Genomic DNA, 20,150 nt, shown 5'->3' with positions numbered 1-20,150 from the left:
ATATTTCCACTTTGGCAACATCATCACCTCTCGCATAGAAAGTGGTCACTTAACATTGAGACAATGGCTTCAAGTATCTTCACTTGATTTTTATACTATTCATCATTGGATCATCATATATCTTAATCACTAGAAGAGAGAATCAAAGGCAAAGATTGGATATAAAAAGATGTAACTTTGGTTGGATATTGGTAAGTAATTTTATAATCTACTAGTGAAGAAGGTATTACATTTTGTATTGTTAAAGGTCCATACCTTTCAATTCAAGAGAACAAGACTACAAGAGATATGTTTTAGACATTTTATTGCCTCATTTGAAATGCCTTTTAAGCATATAATATTGATTCATCTTGTAAGAGATGGTATATTGCACATTAATAACTTCCATCTTTAATAGCATTTTGATTCTCTGCCTCCTTTGCTAATTTCTCTTCTTTTTTTGATAAATCAACATCTTGTAATCACTTCAATTTTCACATTGCTTGTTAATACATATATACTAATTTAGATTTAGATCAACAGATTGCCATACAAAAAATACTAATCCAACTAGCATTACAATGCTTTTGTACTCCAAATAATTTGATCCCTTAGCAACCAAGAGGACATCTTTGTGGAGTTTTGAACCATATACAAGCATCATCTATGTAATGAGATCCTTTTATATTTGAGGTTGTAGAGGGTTGTGAGGTTAGACAAAAAAAAATGTAGAAAATGTGATCAAGTTGGACACAATGCTTGTACTTGTTCTATTAGTTTGAAGATGAATAGCTCACAAATGGAAGAAGGCCAAAATAGAAGTCAAGCTGTAATTGATGAGCAAGTAGAGAACATTAGCCAATTTATTTTTGAAAGCAAAGAAAGGTAAAAATGCACAAAAAAAACAAAGCATATTATTTGATAATTGTCTATAATATCATGTGGGATGCATTAATATCAATTAATGATGTAGCAATAACAATTCTCTCACTATCTATCTATCTAAATCACATGATTGTTTCTTTTAAAAAAATATTCCATATTGTTAATAGTTTTTAAACTACACCATATAATCACTAATTTTGAAATTATTAAAACTAAATCAACTTTTGTCAAATCCGAGATATGACAAAAAGATATTATAGATGTATAAGTCAAAGTGACATACATAGATGAGCAAGACTTTATTCTACAAATGCGACTGAATGTAACTCTATTCCATTTGTTTCCAGACAGAAAAGCTTGCCAAGGAATTCCTAGAGCACGTAGAAACAATCACCACAAATGAGTTTGCTGATCAAATAAACTTTAATAGACCAAGAAAATCTTAATTAAAATTCCAGAATATAGCTGAAGTTGCTCATCAGGGTAAGAAGAATCTTGGACTAGCAGTCGTTCCGAACCTCTAACAAATTCCAAGCTCAGGTAGCGAATAATCCTGCTGACTTTACTAATTGACCATTGAATAATAGAAAATTATCACTTATTGTGGAACTACCATGAATACTAATGTCTAAAAGCGTGTGCATCATCTGGAAGTTGTTATGGACTACACAACAAACTCCAAATATAACGACGTGTTTATCATCTAAAAATTGTGCCACCGCAACAACAATAAATTAGAGCAATCCCTATTTCAAAGAGCATGGATTCAAACACTTCTCAAGGACACATGAGAAAGCGTAGTTCAGAAATAGCACTCCGTCGGATTTCAGATAACACCTTTGAAGCTCCTCATAAGACCGGTTCCGGTGGTATTACACAATCAAAAAAACCGTTTATGCCAGAAATTTATGAGATCACAAGATTCCTCATAATCGGGGACGGGGTACCGTTGCACCCGGAAGCAGGCTTTTACTGAAACAGAAAGAATGTAACTGTAAGCAAACAGAACCTTTTTCACAGTGAAAGAGGGACTAAACTACACACAAAAATATATCAAATGAAGTTGTGGATGCAACAGCTGCGAATGTCTAAAGCTAATCTGCACACAACTAGATCCTGCCTCTTATTTAGTAAAGGGATACAAATGCTCTCCTAGTTATATGTTCCCAGACGCACAAAATACATTCTGCACCATCTGCATACTGCGAAAAGTCGCACACTATTCTTGGTCTGGAGAAACCCCTACCGATATTGGCGATAATTCGGACTGTACATGCAGCTCTTGGCATAAGCGAATAGATCCTTAGGCTGCGGTAGCTTCGTTGCCAATCCTGCAGCCCATCAGTCCCAAAAGGATGTTACAAATCCCAAATGTTTTATAACATGAAAAATACAACCACAGAAAGTGGGAAAGAGAAGTACAACATTACCTAATTCATAGGCCTTCGCGGCTACTGCTGCACCAATATGTGCTGAGATCTCGCGTATTTCGTTGAATGCTGGGTAAAGTTGGTTCTTGGCAAGATGCTCCTCATTAATCTGCTTTGCAAGAGCCTCCGCTACAAACAAGCCAGAAAGCTCTAAGTGACAGGTGATGTGAAGTGGAAGACGAAGCGGAGGTAGAAGATAGAAAGAAAGTCGAAATCAGAAGGAGACGACATACCAGCTGCCAGGAACATATCATCGTGGACACGAATAGCTCCCGAAATAGTGCACCCAAGCCCCATGCCGGGGAAGATGTAGCAATTGTTGGACTGCACAACATAATATGTTTAAATTTAAGTTAACACCAGGCAGTCTAAAAGCCCCTTACTAATGGCCCCAGGAGAGATCAATCCATACAGTAACCCAGCGCCGTCTTCAGCAATTGTCTATACAGTGGTGACATGTAGGTCTTAGATAAAAGAAAAATTCTTAATTGAATTACTATTCTTAGAAAAACATAACTCGGGACAGTGCACATATATCCCATCTGTTGAGCAAGAAGTCCGTACCTGCCCAATTACATACGTTTTACCCTCATATGTTACTGGCGAAAATGGACTTCCACTGGCAAAGATGCATTTCCCCTGCATTTTCAAATATAAGCAAGGAGACACTAATCCATCTTACAGTTCATTGTACAACAACCATTGTGTAGTCGATCCACAAGAACTGTACTTTGTCGGCGTCTTACATCTCAAAGCCAGGCTTACCAGGGAAAAGTTCAAAGCAATGCAAGTGTGTAAAAAATGGACTGAAGCCACACCTTAGTATACTTGTAAGCTTCCTCTGCTGTACATTCAGACTGAGAGGTCGGGTTGGAAAGCGCCATGATAATCGGTTTCTGCACAACCCATTGGAAATAAGCAACTCAATCTCAAAACAATTCTCAAAATATTCTACAAATGATGACCTTCAGCCTACTTTGCACAGGAACTGTCCAAGTCCTAAACGTCAAACTTTTGACAGAAAGGAAAAAAGAAGTTTAGTACATCAATTTTACAGCTACATTGTACAACATTAAAAATCCAGCAACCTAGACCGTCTCCGACCCTAAACTCCAAAAGCAACCGAAGCAAAATCTACAAAAATACGCCCATATTTGGATTAAAAAACGATCTGCAAGGCTGCATTGCAAGACAAAAAGAAAATAAAAGAACTCACATCCTGGTATGAAGAAACCTCCTCCAGAACTTCCTTGGTAAAAGTTCCACCCTTCCCAGAAGTTCCAATCAACACGGTGGGCTTCAAAACCTGAGCAGATTAAACTACCCAGAATAAGGATTTATTGATCCCATATTTGATGGCCATTGAACACAATATTCGTGAGCTCTTGCTTTTCTTTTTACATCCAGGGTTCAAGGAAGTACAAAATTAAGAAACATGACAAAAGTAAGTGCAAGTGTTTATTGCAGTTATCCGGTCACCTTGACAGCAGATAGAAGGTCATGGGCAGGAGGATGTTCATGAGCGTAGGGCCTCTTGTGCTCTTGTAAGGATTCATACCGTGACTTGGTCACAAGACCCTGCAAAATATAAAGTCCAATATGAAATATAAGCTATAGGGGAACATAATGCAGTACTTAAGACATTCACGTAGATAGATCTCAATTTACTTATGCGACTTGAACAGCTGAAGTCTCATCGTACCTTGGAATCCACAAGGTGAATTGCTTTACGTGCTTCTTCAACAGTAATTTTCCCCTGCAATACACACCTTTCAGTTGTATCAAAATCATGCGACTACATCACATTCTTGTCCGTAATTACCGTACGTACCTTAGAGTTGTTTAACCTTGAAATGCACGAATTAAGCATCATTAAGCACTTTTTTATTTACTACAATTCATTGAAGGCCGCATACCTGATGACTACAGCAAAGAGTACCATAAAGCCCACTTCTAATCTTCATTGGAATTCTTATGGCCTGTTACGACAGAATTATATATGGGTGGCAGAAGTGAAACACATATCGTGTTAAGAGTTCACAAGGAAAATAATTTTGTTAGGGATAACATTTGCTTACGTGTTGGCTCCTCTATGAAAAGTTATTTTTTTTCATTAGCACAAACTAAATGGTCCTTTCTAACTTCGCCTAAATACAGAGGTAAAAATTGAGCTCCTTTGGCAAGACTAATTGGTAGTCCATTCATGCCCGATAACAATCATGTGTCGACACAAGTTGTCAAGGAAGGAAACCAACCTGTTTGGATACTTCTAAGGCGATAATTTCAGCAATACCTGTACCTGCCTGGATAGATCACGCAATATCAAACATTGTCTCAACCTCAAGCTTTGTTTCCGAGTACTTACCAGTTTTGAAACGCTGATTTGCGAAAGAGGATAAATTCTAAATTTTATTCAAAATAAGATAATATGTAATCACTTGGACTAAATCCTGAGTTAACGAAGTATACAGGCTCTGAAACTTTCTTTAAAGCTTATGACTACTCAGAAGCTTATGGTAAGTGCAACTCTGTTAAAATTGGTACAAAAATACGTCAGACAGCATTCTTGATTGAGCAAGGCCACAAGCTACACATAAAAGATACACAAAACACATCAACAAAGATGAGTGAGGGTAATAAACATACTTCACCAGCACCTAGGAACAGGAATTTGTGATCAGCAAGCGTGCCTCCTGTTATGGGTAATGCCGCCACCAGTCCTGCAAGTGCCACTGCAGCAGTTCCCTGCATTCACTTTCCCATCAACCTTTGAAGATCTCTACGCAGGTTGACAGTACAAAGAGCATACAATCGAAGAGTATTACTTTCATCAGACTTAATAAAATTTTAGAAAGATACCCACATGTTGCCTTCTATAACACTAAATGAGGAGCATCTTTGTATGGACAATTAGACTAGATACTGGATCAATAAATCCTTAAAAAAGGAGCAGACACGTTTCGGATGAGAACCTGGATATCATCATTGAAGACAAGATGTGTAGTTGCATACTTCTGAAGCAGCCGGAATGCATTGTGGTTTGCAAAATCTTCGAACTGTGCCACAACCCCCCAGCATGGCAAGACTTCATGAGAATATTGCATCAGCAAAGGTACACGAAAATATGAATATCATTCTTAATTCAGTTGACAACATGAAGTACAGTTAGAAAAAGCAAATCTCAGTCTATAAGAAGATTTAAGTGTCACAAATGTGGCACATGCTAACCTAGCAGGCACGCCTTGAAATAGGCATAGAGCAGTCACAAGTGCTTGACGTACAGATTCCGAATTTCAGACATATTACCTGAATGAGAACTTTTTCTCCATAGGCTTGCTTGCAAGCGATCATGAACTCGTGTAATAATTCATCATACTCCTGTTCCCACAATATCTTGATAAGAAAGGGAATTGCGAGGCTCAAAAGAGAAAAAGGGTGAATGAATTAATTGAGGTTCAATGCAAGTACATTTTAGAAACAAGCATGATAAAGATGCGATGCTCCAATCTTGGCTTACAAGCAGTACCAAGACAAAGGTTATGTGCTTAAGGAATTCAAACAGAATGTTCAGCAACCATTGTACAAACTGTGATCTGTGGCTATTTCAAGTAATGTTCTGCCAATATTACTTGGCCTGTAGTTCGCCTCTGCCGCAAACCGATGTAGAAGGGGTTCTTGAGAAGAGCTTCATTATTGGTACCCACGTCGATGGCAATAGGTAATGTCTGTCCTCCTCCCAAACCCATCGATTCGTTCTTTTAGCAAGATAACTAACAAGAACAAAACTCACCAACACAAAATAGGAGGGAAACAGAAATGAAAAGATAACATTTCAATTGCTTACTGCTTTGTCAAGTGAACCAAAATTTTGAATTTTAAATACTCGGAGGTTGATAGGAGGTGGAACTTACAGAAGAGGGTCGAACTCCACCTAGGGCCGTATACAAAGCTAGTTTTCCAATTGGAATGCCCATCCCCTGGCACAAAAACCACAAATGGCGGCATTGATAAAGGATAAAACAGTGTCATGCGAAAAGAAAATGTTGAACTAATCACCTATGTGATATACACACGTAGATAGTTTAGTAAATCAGAGAAAACATACAACATACTGCTGGGCCATGGAAAAAACCAGATGTTGTAGATAAGGTGAGAAATATGTGACTGAGAATACTACCGAAATTTTGGAAGTGCCATTTCCAGAAAATTACATCGGTCCTACCCAACCTCAGGAAAAGAGTTCAAAACCATTTTTAACATTTCGATTCTGAAAAACAAATGAGAGAAAAGAAACGTACATTTAACCCAAGGTCACCGAGTCCCAGAATACGTTCGCCGTCAGTCACAACAATCACTTCGACATTCTTTTCAGGCCAGTTCTTGAGAAGTTCTAGCACATGACCCCTGTACAGCAACCGTTCCAGGCTGTATTGTCATAATTCTCACTCCGAAAACTGATAACCACTTTAAAGCGAGATGGATATATCAAGTCAAGAAAGTTAAATCACGAGCAATACACAACCCACTGAAATGTGCCTGAACTGGATACATCGCAGGGAGAGAATAGATTCATAATGATATAAAATTTTATAAATTACAATTTATTTTTTTGTTTTTTGAATTTACTTTTTGAAAAGCAGGTTAGAGTCATAAACCAACAAAATGACAGGGGGTGTCTTAACCTATCCTTGAGACTGATGTAGAGGCCATGCGGGCGACGAAAGATATTGCCGTACTTCTGACAAGCTTCTCCTACAACAGGAGTATAAACAATTGGCAGAAGCTCCTCTACATGGTCTATCAGAACTTTGTAGAATAACCTCTCGTTCCGTTCCTGTGATTTATTGAAATCATTAAGTTTAACAACCAGTAAGCACTACCGTTATTAGGATTTTTACTCATGAACTAGCTCCTTTCGATAGTTTATGAATATCTATATTTGGAAATTGGATACCCAAAATACTACAAGCAAATTTCAGCTCCAAAACTAAATTGACTACAAGACAATTAAAATGTTCAAAAAAGGATACCAGCGCATGAACACCGACGAGACACATATTGATCCCAATACATCTCATCAAACTAACAAGGATAGAAATGAGTAAACCAAGAGAATCCACGGTATCAGGGAACGGGCACCTGCAAATCCATCAAAGCAATGTACTTTTCGAGGGGATTTTGGTACGACCGAACATTCTCAAGAATACGCTCAACCTAAAAAAACATCAGGCAATGATCAATGAATGAGGTCTTATGTGAACTTAGATCCATAGAATGACAAAGGCCCCATATCCAAAGTTAAGCAAATTCATTTCAACAAATTCAGGGGGAACTTAAACAATAGAAAATTCATCTACTGTTTGCATTACTTGCTGTATTATTGAAGCATCATCCTTCCAAAGTTCCACTCATATCAGTATAACACTTTAATACCCCAGTATTTGAACATTATATGTCAAAGCACGTTATAAACAACCTGCAATTCTTGTGAGATAACGGTGGGAGGAAGAAGACCCCTGAGGTAGTGTCGATCGCGCTCCACTTCAGTGAACGCAAGTCCTTTGTTATATCGTGGATCTCTCAATAACTCCAACCCACTGGTCATTCCAAGAATGAAAACATATGAATATCAATTTCCATCCCATCTTATTTTGCAAAATCAATAACATACTAAAAAAAGATTGTTGCGAAATGTAAATTCTGAAAGCAAAACTGTGATTAATAGCACAGAGATGTACAAAAGCAACGTAAGGCTGGTGCGAAGGAACTCGCACAATCAAACAGAAGAAATTCAGAAACCAAGATAAGTTGGACCTGGTACTGATGGATGACCCTCCAGCTCGCAATGCAACACTAATTTAAAATGTTGAACAATACACCCTAACATAAGTTGAAGGGAAAATTTTACGAGCACCGCATTTCTCATGATTTCCCAATTAACTATAGATAGGAAAAAACAACTACCTCGCTACAATGCGAGCCCACGGCGTGAACGGCTGCTCTTCAGTAGCTGCATCTTCCCCAAAAGTGTCGCCTACACCGCCTCCAACAGTGTTCGCATTTTTCAGGTCCGACACATCCAGACCTCCGCTCATCATCCCTTTTACCTGATTCTCCATGGCAGGAAGGTTTCGATGCCTCCTATTCCCCACCTCACTCAGTTAGACTATTCAATTCCTAAATATCTCTAACGACATCAAACGAGTCAAATCTGAGAGCAAGTTATGCACAGGATCTCAGAGGCAAATACACCCATACACTTCTAAGTTAGGAAATCACCTGCTGCAACCAATACCCCAGAAATTAGCTCCAAGAGGTGGTGCAATAAGGTCTGCAATTGGAGCCGCAGAATACAGGCTTCGCTGAGAGCTTACACCATCCGGCTGTCTGCCACAGCGACGTAGAAGATGCGTGGCATGAGACCAGAAGAAATTTCTTGGCGATGGCATATGCACTGTCTCTGATTCCCCTAAATTATATTCCAGAAAATAATCTCAGTATGAGTAATCACCGTCCTTGAGGAACATTTTTTCTGGACACAATTTTTTTAAAAAAATATGTAAGAATGATACTTAATTGTCAACCCTCGGCGTGAATTTTTTCTACCCTTTTCTGCCCAACTTCAACCGATCCTCAACATATCAAATCCCACGTTGTAGAGTGAACACACCGTCAAAATCCATTTCTGAATGTCCCTCGATCATAAATATACAAGTTATAATTTTTCAGAATGCAGACACTGTCAAAATCCCCAACAACCAGCTGACCACAAACACAAACGCTGTCACGCATGTCACTTATCAGACTGGGGTCCAAGATTCAGCACCATCACAGTCATAATGTCATTCCAGAACGCATCTTCAAACAGAAGGTGAAATTGCAAAATTCATCCGATCATGCTTTAAGATGTATACAACATTTCAAAACAGAATTGCCGTGAAATCTGCGATTGATTCCTCACTCCAGCAAAGAGAAGTCCACGGATAATTCGTACAAAAGCGGCGTGAATGTGTAAAACATTCTGCGTGGCTACAACATCTGACATGTGAACAATCTGGAGGAATAGTGCTATGTGGTGTCAGGAAGTTTACTCGTCCATACACCTCAACTTGCAGTAATGCAACTACATTCTTAAGCAGCTTCTTGAGATAGTGCATAACCTTCAATCTTTAAGGCCCTTTGGGCTTAGATCTCTGCTCGGAAACAGTTGGCAGATGCCTCGCGGACTTGGAAAGTTCAGTAATCTTGCAAGACTGGTAAAGCACATTAATGTGATCTCAAAACATAGCCGGATAACGAACACCATTGACTCATTTCACCTAAGCCTACGCCCCAATTTCAGGTTTAACTTTCAATCTTCAATCGTGTTCGACGCGCATTTGCATCAAATCGCGGCACTGCTAACCTTCAAGTGCAAGACATCTACGCTCCAATACCAGTCACAGGTTCATTCCCAGACGAGGATACTTCAAAAGGATAAAATCCACGGGTGTGCGCTGGATAGCGAGTCAGCTCCTGAGATCCACAATCAAGACATCTCGCACGTCGGAATACGCTAATTACACTCCCAAAAGCGATCCTAAATCCTTCAGCATGCACGACAAACGCCAATTGCCAGAACATTCCCCTCTCTCCACAATTCGAATCACCATCCACAACACAACCAGAAAAAGACATCAACAAAAACAAATGAATACATGCACACAATAAACACACTGCAGACACAGAACACCATACTCTGTTCCCAGAACCATGTCTTGGACGAACCCGGCCATAAACACCCTGCAAGATGAACAACGCCAAAACGCCGACTACAACTCCGCAAACACGGTACCACTCCGCAAGCTCCACAGCTCAAAATGCACAACATATCACATCTATCACACGCGCCGAAAATAGTATGATCCACACACCCTCTGCCATCCATTACAGAACGCGATAAATTTATCTCAAAATGTGGCGTAGAGAAGAGATTGAATATAAGTACCTGAGGAATAAATCGAATTCGTTGCAGAGAGAGCAGCGCGTCAAGCGAGCCAGGCAATGAAACGAAGCTCAACAGCAGCCCCAGCTATGGAGATAACAATTCCAGGCCAAAGCAACTCGACCAGCACACGATTGAACAATAGACGCAGGCTTTGCAAAATAATAAGCACGAAAAAAGTCGCTCGTGCCGCGTGGCTGAATCAAGCGACGCACGGGCCGGAAGACAAGGGCAGACCAGGCTCGGAACCGCGATGCTAACCAGGGGCGCGTGGTTCGTGAAAGAATGGAAGAGCCCCAAGATTCCTGTGGGGAACTCCGGATTGGGAACGTGTTCCCAAATCGGAAGGTTGGGCAGCCATTTTGTATGGAGGGGAGTATTAGTTCAGAATGCTGACGGGGCATTAATCACACATCATGAACTATCATGCTCTGGCATCATGACCCATTATTCATAGTTGGATTGCTTCCTATTCCAATATATGTAAATTTAAATGAAATAATACAAATAAATAATATAAATAAATAAAAATTGAATAGGATAATTTAGTCTTAAAATCTAAAAGACCAATAAGTTTTCTTCAAAAATGTTTTCACAAAAATACTAAACCATCATAAATTTTGATACATCATTCTTACCATTATGTCAATAATACTAATAATAACTATAATATCTTATTTAATTTTAAATGAGTTTAACTTTGAGTACCATAAAAGTATGTCAGATGTGAATTTGAGTATTTTACAGTTTATCATATCTCTTGAATCATCATTTTTCAATTTCTAATTTTACCAACATGAATTTATAACTCAGGTCAAAATCAATGAATCATAATTTATAGAATTTTTTTAATTTTTTAATTTTTTTTCCTACTTTCATAAAGGTATTTCTAATTTATTATAATGAACTAAAAAAAAAACATTTCATGCAAATTTCATGTTTTTGTCAATTATTCTTTTACAAAGATTTGAATAGTATACTAAAAACCGAGGATGTAATTAGAACAATATTAATAATAATATCATGTAGATTCTGTTAAATATGATTTTAAACATCACCTTTTATGTCTGTAAAATGATATCAATTGTTATTTATTTATTACATTCTTTTATACATTCTTTTATACATTCTTTTTTAACATAATTGTAATATTTGTAGCTATTATCCATCTTCAATCAATCAATTAAAATTCTTTGAGTATGCACATTTCATTTTCATACATTCCAACAATATTCAATACAGAATAACATTCATGACATTAAGTTGATTTGAAGATATGTCAACAGAACCAAAAATAATATCATCACTAAAAATGTTTGTTTTAGCAGTCACACAACTTCAAAGCCTTTCCAATTTGATGGTTAGTCAATCCTCAAGTTCAAATAGTACTTATGTTCTAATATGGAGGCATTGAAGCACAATATATATGTCTATTACATACTGTAGGCATCATTCTCTAAATACCATTTGTAATTCCACAATCTAAAATAACTACGTACATCTTAAACAATGTATGTTAAAATAATAATAAATTTTTGTTGTGCATTTGTGTGTAACATGAGAACATGTGATATAAATTGAATTCATACAGCTAGAAATCACAACAGGGTCAATAACACAAAATGAAATGTATATGTATGCATAAATAAAACAATATATATATATATATATATATATATACATATACATACTGAAAAATAATATGTGAAACTATGGATAATGTAAAACCACATTTTAACAAACATATTTATGCAATGTAAACACTCTTAACAAAATTTCACAAACAATTGAAGTTACAAAAGTGATGTAGATGAAATTGATTTACATCCTTATAACCATGTCCCTTACTTCTAATACATAAATTACATTATTAAGTTTAAATCCTTATAACCATGTCCCTTACTTCTAATACATAAATTAAATTATTAAGTTTATTCTCTTGTGAAGCATTACATAAATGCTTTTGTTTGCACAATGCATTGATAAGATTAATTATATTTACAAAAATAAATTAAAAATAGATATATCTCTTATAAATTTAAATACAATTTTTTTTTTTTGCAAACAACTATTAATACTTGTAATGAGAGATTTTTTTAGTTAAATTCTTTCTTATACTATTTCTCTTCCTCTTTATAGATTAAAAATTAAATACATAATATTTTTATAATAATGTATATAAGGTATGTAGGTCAATTAATGCTAAAAATTAATGTACATTGAAAAACATAAGAAGACTTATGAAATAAAAATTTGGATTATTCTCTTATAAAAATCCATTATTTATTTATTTATTTATTATTAATATAAAAATTAATCTATAATACCACTAGAATATGAAAAATATTGTGACTAAATTCTTTAATGAAAAAAATTAATATACATGTATTATAAATCTTATCTTTTAAGCAATGCAACAAATAACAAAGACAAGATGAATTTGTTATATATGATGAAAATTTACAAAGTATCTATAAGTAGTCAAAATTGTGTTTTATACAATCTATTTATATTATTATTTTTTAATTTTTTTGATAAATTTATAATTACAAAAAAATTAATATCAATTTTTTTTATAGTAATGGACTAATGTATAAAAAGTTATATCTATAGTTGACATGATCATCAATATTAAAATTAAGAAGATAAAAAGAATTATGTAGAAGTATATAAAAGTAGGTCAATTCGATAATATCTTAGTGCAAAGCTTTTCAAAAGATTTATTAATACAAATTTGACTTTACAAGTATTTGTAGATGATTTATATTTTAAAAACTTAACCAACAAGTTGGCCATGTATTATATATGTTGACCACTTGTTTCATAAGTTGACTACATATCATACATGATGACTACTTGTAATAGAAATTGGCTATGTGGTGCACATATTGGAGACTTGTCTTGAGAATTATATAAGTATTCTCTGGTTAGATACATATTAGATGACTTATAAAATACCACCACATACTTCTTTAGTTAGATAATATATATGGAAGCATAAATGAAGCCCTCTTTATTATTGACAATGTTTTTTTGATTTTAGACTAGTTTCAATAATCTCTAGTCTTTTTTTTATCTTTGGCAATAATTATTCTAGTTTCTTTTGGAATACACATATTTTTTTATTTATTTTTATTATCTTTAACATAATTTCTAATTTGTTTCATTTATCTTCTTCCAAGTTCTTCTCATTGACATATTAAAAGAAGTGTATTTAGAATGTGAGAGTTGTATCATTCTTGATTAAGAGTAGATTATTTATGCATTTATTTACAATAAGATACAAGTGTATTAGAAGTTGTGGATTATTGTTAAGGATACGAATCTCAAAGAAAGAAAATCCTCAATACATTCTTATGTTACTAAAAAGAACTAGAAAGTCACTCAAAGATGATATATTATTGAATTAGAATGGCTATTGCCAAAGACAAGAAGACTAGAAAGTTTGGGCATAAGATTAAGGACTAAAAAGGTGTTGACAAGACTAAAGAAGGTTTCACTCTTGCCTCCATATATACTCTTAAGTAGGAGCTATATGACAATGTCTTATAAGACCTCCAAAATATGTTAACTTTGCTAGCCACATGTCTTAACTTGTAAGGCAAGTTATTTATGTATGCGCCACACAATTAGCTTGTTCTACAAGCTACTACACTGAGTTAATTTGTTCCACAAGCTACCAACACATGGATAATTTGTTGGCCAAGTTTCTATCCTATAAATACATCTAAGATGAAAACCACATCTATAAAGCTTGTAGGAAGCTTTCCTAGAGGACTTTATGAAATTAATCTATATTTACTTACTTTCATCTAATTATGTAAGTAATTATTGGGATAAATGTATATGTTCATGATATTACCTCCTCTTTTAAGGACGAGTTCCATGAAGAGCGGTTTTCATATGTTGAGGAAGTCCAAAATGTGGCAAATTATATTTGCCACATACTTCAATCTTTGCTCTCTTCGAAGATAGTTGATAGGCCTTCTCAGCCATCGATAATATTCCATACTAGGGCGAGAAGACCACCTTCTAATTTCGTCATTGTTGTGGCCTTCATAACTTCTTTCAAATAAAATATTTGGAATACCATCAAGCATTGTTCTTATTTTTAATAAAATCACCAAATAACGAGAGTCTCTTCCAAGGTTGTGATATCAAATATGTTGCATCTCGCTATCTATTTGAGGAAAGACATGACATTCTTGAGAATCTTCATCTCGATTTTGTCCTTTCAAAGGTTGTAACAATCACAATGTCTAATTTGGTAAGTCCGCAAATGAAAGCTCTTGAGTTGAATCTACTTGTTGTTGGTTCTCCATCTCTTTAGCGTCACACATATACATAAGCTACAAAAAAAGATAGAAAGTAGAATGTTATCTTCTTTCTTTCATAATAAAGATTTGTTATTCTTCATCTTGATTTTGATAGATTTCATTGATGAAAAGCTTCAACTCTCTTTGCTTCATTTACAAGATTTTTTAATGGCTCCTATGTACATTTACTAATATCATATCCGTGCCAATGAATAAGATATTCCAACCTATTTTGAGAGTGCCTTGAGTCTAAGACTTCTTCTACCTTGAACTTTTGATTATTATCTACTTCTATAGTAGGAGGTGGTATTTATCTTCTTCTCAAAATATTCACAGTCTTATACAACTAAAGAAGGGACATATGAAATACGGGGTGGATCTTCATAAACTTCGATAGATGTAATCAATAAGCAATAGGATTGATTTTTTCACAAATAGAAAAAGGTCCCAACCTACAATAGTCCAATTTATCATAAGAACGAGTAGTTTTGATATTGTGACAAAGTAACCATACCTTGTCACTCACGTTGAATTGTGGTTAGTCCTTGCAATAGGCATTTGCATTGGTCTTTTGTCGTCCTTGAGTTTCTTTTAATTATATCTTCATTGTTGTATACAGCTTTGACAAATGATTTGCTAAATCTTTCGCCATAGGATTATCAACTTTTAAAAATTCAAAAATATCAAGTCATGGATTATAACCATAATTGGCAAAAAAAGGTGTTCATTGAATAGAAGAATGTATAGAATTATTGTGTGTAAACTCTATCAATGACAAAAGAGTTGTCCAATAATCTTGATGATAGTTGATGGTACACCTCAAATACTGCTCTAAAATTTGATTCACTCATTCCATTTGCCCATTAGTTTGAGGATGAAAAGCCAAAGAAAGCTTCATATCTAATTTTAGAATCTTGAATAGGATTCTCTAAAATTTCGATACAAATTCAATCTTCCTATCCGATATAATATCCTTTGGCAATCCATGATAGCAATAAATATTGTCAATAAAAAGCTTAATTATTTTTTCATCTAAAATAAATTTATTACATTATAAAAAATATCCTATTTTAGTGAAGTAACCTATAATTACAAATATGGAGTCATATGTACTTGAGATTAGAAGATCCATGATAAAATCCATAGAAACAAAAGACCATAGTTGTTCTGGAATTGGTAACGGTTGAAGAAGTCCATAAGGTCGATGGCAAGGAGTTTTGGATCTTGAACAAGTATCACATGATTGTACAAAGTCTTTTACTACCTTCTACATTTGAGGCCACCATAAATCTCTTGATATTAGCTCCAAAGTCTTGTTGTATCCAAAATATCCGATTGTTGGAAAATCATGACAAGCTTGAAGGACACGTAATTGTGCCTTACCTTCTGGAATATATAGGCAATCTTTAAAATATAGTAAGTTGTTCTTAAACTCAAACTTTGAAGTATCATATGACTTAGAAGAAGTATTTTTAATATAATGAACAAAAAGATTAGAAGACATACTTGATTGAATTTGCTTGACAAAGGTTGAATCAACAATCAATGTTGATTTTATTGCTCAAAGATGAAAATACTTGGGCTTCAAGAGAATCATTCTTTGTTGATCAAAAGATGTATTTCCTTCTATTGGTGCAAGATAAAAATATCTAGAAAGGACGTCTGATAGACCTTATTGTTTTTTGCATCAATAAATGATTTTGAAATTGAATTTAGATAAAGATATTCTCTAATGGACTTGACAACAATTCAAAATACATATTGACATGAAATACTTAAGGTTCTTATAATTGGTATACACTGTGATTGGTTTTGAAGCCCCTTCTAGATAATGACATCATTCTTGAAATGAATCCATAATTGTAAGGAATTCTTTGTCATAGATCTCATAATTAATCTCGATCGTTGAAATTTTCTTAGAATAAAAAGCTATTGAATAGATTTTATTATATGTTCTTATTTGTGACAATACGGCATCTATAACAAAGTCTGACGCATTTGTTTCCACAAAAAATACCTTGAAAAAGTTGATACAATGCATGATTGGTGCAAAAATAAATTTCTTCTTTAAAGAATCAAATGATGCTTCTACTTCTTTATTCCATTCAAATTTTTCTTTACAAGTCAAACGTATAAATAGAGTTGCAACTTGAAAAAAGTTCTTGTTGAAGATTTGATAATAATTAGCAAAGTTTAAAAAGTATTTCACATCTCATACTATTTTTAGAATCTTCTAATCTATGATAGTTTGGACCTTCTTGGGATCTATCATAAGGCCTTCATTGAAAATGATGTATCCTAACAAGTCAACTTGAATAGTATGGAATACACACTTTTCTAACTTAGCATATAATCTTGCATCTCTAAGTTTTTGTAATACTTGACAAATATGAAGTTCATATTCTTTTGTGTCCTTAGAGTAGATTAGAATATCATCTAAATATCAAATGATAAAATTATCTAGAAACTCACAAAAAATATGATTTGTAAGATGTTGAAAAGTTACCAATACATTCATGAATCCAAAAAGTATGATATTATATTCAAAATATCTATACTTAGTTCAAAAAGTAGTCTTCTATTCATCTCCTTCTTTGATATAAATTAAGTTGTATGTTCTTCATAGATCTATTTTGGTATAGATCTTTGCTTGATTGAGTTGGTCAAGGAGTCTTGAAATCAAAGGCAAAGGATACCTATTTTTGATGGTGATCTTATTAAGTCTTCTATAATCCAGACACATCCGCAAAAATCCATCTTTCTTCTTCTTAAATAAGATAATAGCCTTGGCTTGGAATTTAGAATGGCATATGAAATTCTTTCCCAAGTTCTCATCAATATACTCTTTTAATGTATCCAACTCATTTTGTGATAAACTATAGATTGATCCAAATGGTGGTTGAGTTCTTTCTTGCAGATCAATTGAACAATATAAGGTCAATGTTCTAAAAAAATATCTATATTCTTCTTTTCAAAAACGTCTTAGAATTCTTGATATTGGCTAAAAATACTACTTGACATTTTTTTATCATTAGAAATGGGCATAGTATATATAACAAAAGACGATCCTTCTTTTATAGCATGGATGAAAGCTGTCGCACCTACCAGTAAAGGTTTGGAAATACTAGACTTATATACTTCTATTTCACTAACATGATCTTAGATTATATTATTAGAAAAGTTAAGATTATGAAAAATTCAATTTATTTGAGGGTTATATTTTTCTAGCCATGATAATCCTAAAATAACTAGATTAGAAGGAGATCTTATTATATTAAATACTACTATGATGTTATGATCTTTAATTGTTATATCTAAAGGAACATTCTCATGGATAATATTTCTAGAAGACAACAAACAACCATCCATGACTTTTATATGTATGGATTTAGTTTTCTTGATTAAAAGTATTTTTTGATTTTTGACAAAATCTTCATTTATAAAACAAATTGAGATTCTTGAATCTAATAAGGCAAAGACTTTGTGATTTTTAGGTCCTAAATACACATCTATTATAAAACAAGGTGAGGGATTTGAGGAGAGAATAAGACCTTTACTATGTGTTGCACTTGATTCCAGCTGCATGGTCCCTATTGTAGCTAGATAAACTCATTTTTTGACACATTATTTTCTTTGATAATTTTGTTCTTCATTTTGTAATTGCATTGCTTCTTTGGATAATGTTAAGCAGTGTGCTTAGCTTCTCCACAATATAAATACAAACCCTTTTGGCAATGTTGAATCTTTTCCTACTTCGTAAAAGATTAAAAATATATTGTATCAATTTGTATTGGTTCTAGCCTTGATGAATATGTTTCAAAAAACTTGAGAGCTCTTGCCATTACTTGACTTGTTCTTCTCTAGCCAAGTCTTTAATCTTGATGCCTTTCAAATAATTAACTATCGCATGCAATGACTTGAGGAATAAATTGTTCCAAAGATTTTGCTTTCGATATTATTTATAATAAATCTTTGATGCTATCCTTCAACCCATATCAAAATTGATTGATAAGTGCTTTAACATTCCAGTCTATGTCGCAAGCCAGGTTTTGGAATTCAGCTGCATATATGATGGCTGATCATGATCCTTGTCATAAAGATAAGAGTTTGGTCTCTACTACTTGCTCTTGATCACTTTTTCCAAATGTAGCTGTAAACACTTCTAAGAATATATTTAAATAAAAAAGAAGTCGTGAATCTTTTTCCATCAAAGGTACAAACCAAGAAAGAGTACTTCCAGATAAAAGTATGCTTATGAAGCCAACTTGAGTAAATCCATCCGTATATTGAAAAGGGTGTAATCTTAAGTAGACTTGAACATGTTGTAAAAACCATCAAAATTTTGATCTTCTTCTATCAAAATTCTCGAGTACACTACTTCTTATCTCTCTTGAGCTTGTAGATGCAAGATCCTTTAAATTTGGTTGTGAGGCTGATTGACTTGTTTCCTTCAAGTATACAACTTCTTGATATAGACTCTTCACTTCTTCTATAGGTATAGAAGTAGTTCTCCCATAATTAACATTAGTAATGATTGAAATTTTTGCCCTAAGAGTGTTGATAAGTTTATCAAGATCCACAATAGTTGCAAATCTATTCTTGATTCTGCTAAAAGTAACATCGATAATCTTTCCTTCCATAGACAACTCAAACAAATCTAAAAAATTAAATTAGAAGAGAGTAATTTACAACATCTAATAAAAATTTCTACAAAGAGGGATAATCCACTCTCTTTAAAAAAAATATCAGTGTTAAAAAATAAGATTTTTTATTTAAAGGTAGATAGTTTATAATCTTCAAAATACAATAATAGAAGTGGGGTAATCTACTTCTAAAATAAGATAAAAATAGTATCTTAGTACTCTTATTAAACTATCAAGGACATGAATCTCGAAGAAAGAAAATCCTCAATGCACTCTTATGTCACTAAAAAGAACTAAAAAGTCACCAAAAGATGATATATTATTGAATTAGAATGGCTATTGCCAAAGACAAAATGATTAGAAAGTTTGGAAATAAGATCAAGGACTAGAAAGGCATTAATAAGAATGAAGAAGGTTTTACTCTAGCCTCCATATATACTCTTAACTATGAATTATATGACAATGTCCTATAGGACCTCCAAAATGTGTTGACTTTGTTAGCCACATGTCTTAACTTGCAAGATAAATTATCTATGTATGCACTACATAGTTAGCTTGTTCCACAAGTTACTACATAGAGTTAACTTGTCCTACAAGCTACCAACATGTGGTTAATTTGTTGGCCAAGTTTCTATCCTATAAATACATCTAAGGTAAAAACCACGTGTCACGGCCATAATCATGTAAGCTAATAATTACATATAGAAATAGGTAGAAGTAAGTAAAAGTAGATAAAAGTAAGTTAATTCTATAATATTTAATATAGAAGCTTCCTAAAAACTTCCTAGACGCTGCTTTGACTTCATAGGTGTCTTTAATTGACTTTTTGGATTAGAAACGTGGTCAACAAGTTGGCCATGTGCCACACATGTTGTTAGCTTGAAGATCAAGCTAACTATGTGGCCCACACGTA

At 34.1% G+C, this 20,150-nt stretch overlaps 1 protein-coding gene across 16 annotated transcripts; it reads right to left on the bottom strand.

Moving 5' to 3' along the window:
• Nucleotides 1-1,268: 1,268 nt before the first annotated feature.
• Nucleotides 1,269-10,402, bottom strand: LOC112280301 (NADP-dependent malic enzyme). 16 transcript variants are annotated; one of them, XM_090248535.1, is made up of 25 exons: nt 10,282-10,402; nt 9,700-9,809; nt 9,455-9,547; nt 8,574-8,763; nt 8,259-8,435; nt 7,771-7,891; nt 7,434-7,508; nt 6,977-7,128; nt 6,593-6,698; nt 6,206-6,271; nt 5,924-6,019; nt 5,601-5,672; nt 5,267-5,350; nt 4,941-5,039; nt 4,550-4,597; nt 4,211-4,273; nt 3,997-4,050; nt 3,774-3,872; nt 3,511-3,600; nt 3,113-3,190; nt 2,859-2,933; nt 2,528-2,618; nt 2,295-2,423; nt 2,111-2,195; nt 1,269-1,836 (listed from the first exon to the last, which is right to left on the bottom strand). In XM_090248535.1, exons 4-25 carry the CDS (start codon nt 8,741-8,743, stop codon nt 1,791-1,793), a joined length of 2,076 nt encoding a protein of 691 aa, XP_090104661.1. In that variant the 5' UTR covers nt 8,744-8,763; nt 9,455-9,547; nt 9,700-9,809; nt 10,282-10,402; the 3' UTR covers nt 1,269-1,790. The 16 variants fall into 16 exon arrangements, with proteins under 16 accessions (XP_090104661.1, XP_073388622.1, XP_090104665.1 ...); XM_073532521.2 differs by having other exon boundaries at nt 8,574-8,754; XM_090248539.1 differs by lacking the exon at nt 4,211-4,273 and having other exon boundaries at nt 9,455-9,925.
• Between the last annotated feature and the right edge of the window lie 9,748 nt (nt 10,403-20,150).

This window comes from Physcomitrium patens, chromosome 3 (assembly GCF_059467195.1).
Source record: "Physcomitrium patens ecotype Gransden chromosome 3, ASM5946719v1, whole genome shotgun sequence".
Lineage (NCBI taxonomy): Eukaryota > Viridiplantae > Streptophyta > Bryopsida > Funariales > Funariaceae > Physcomitrium > Physcomitrium patens.
Note: the sequence above shows the minus strand (reverse complement) of the source record. Positions and strands in the feature narration are given on the sequence as shown.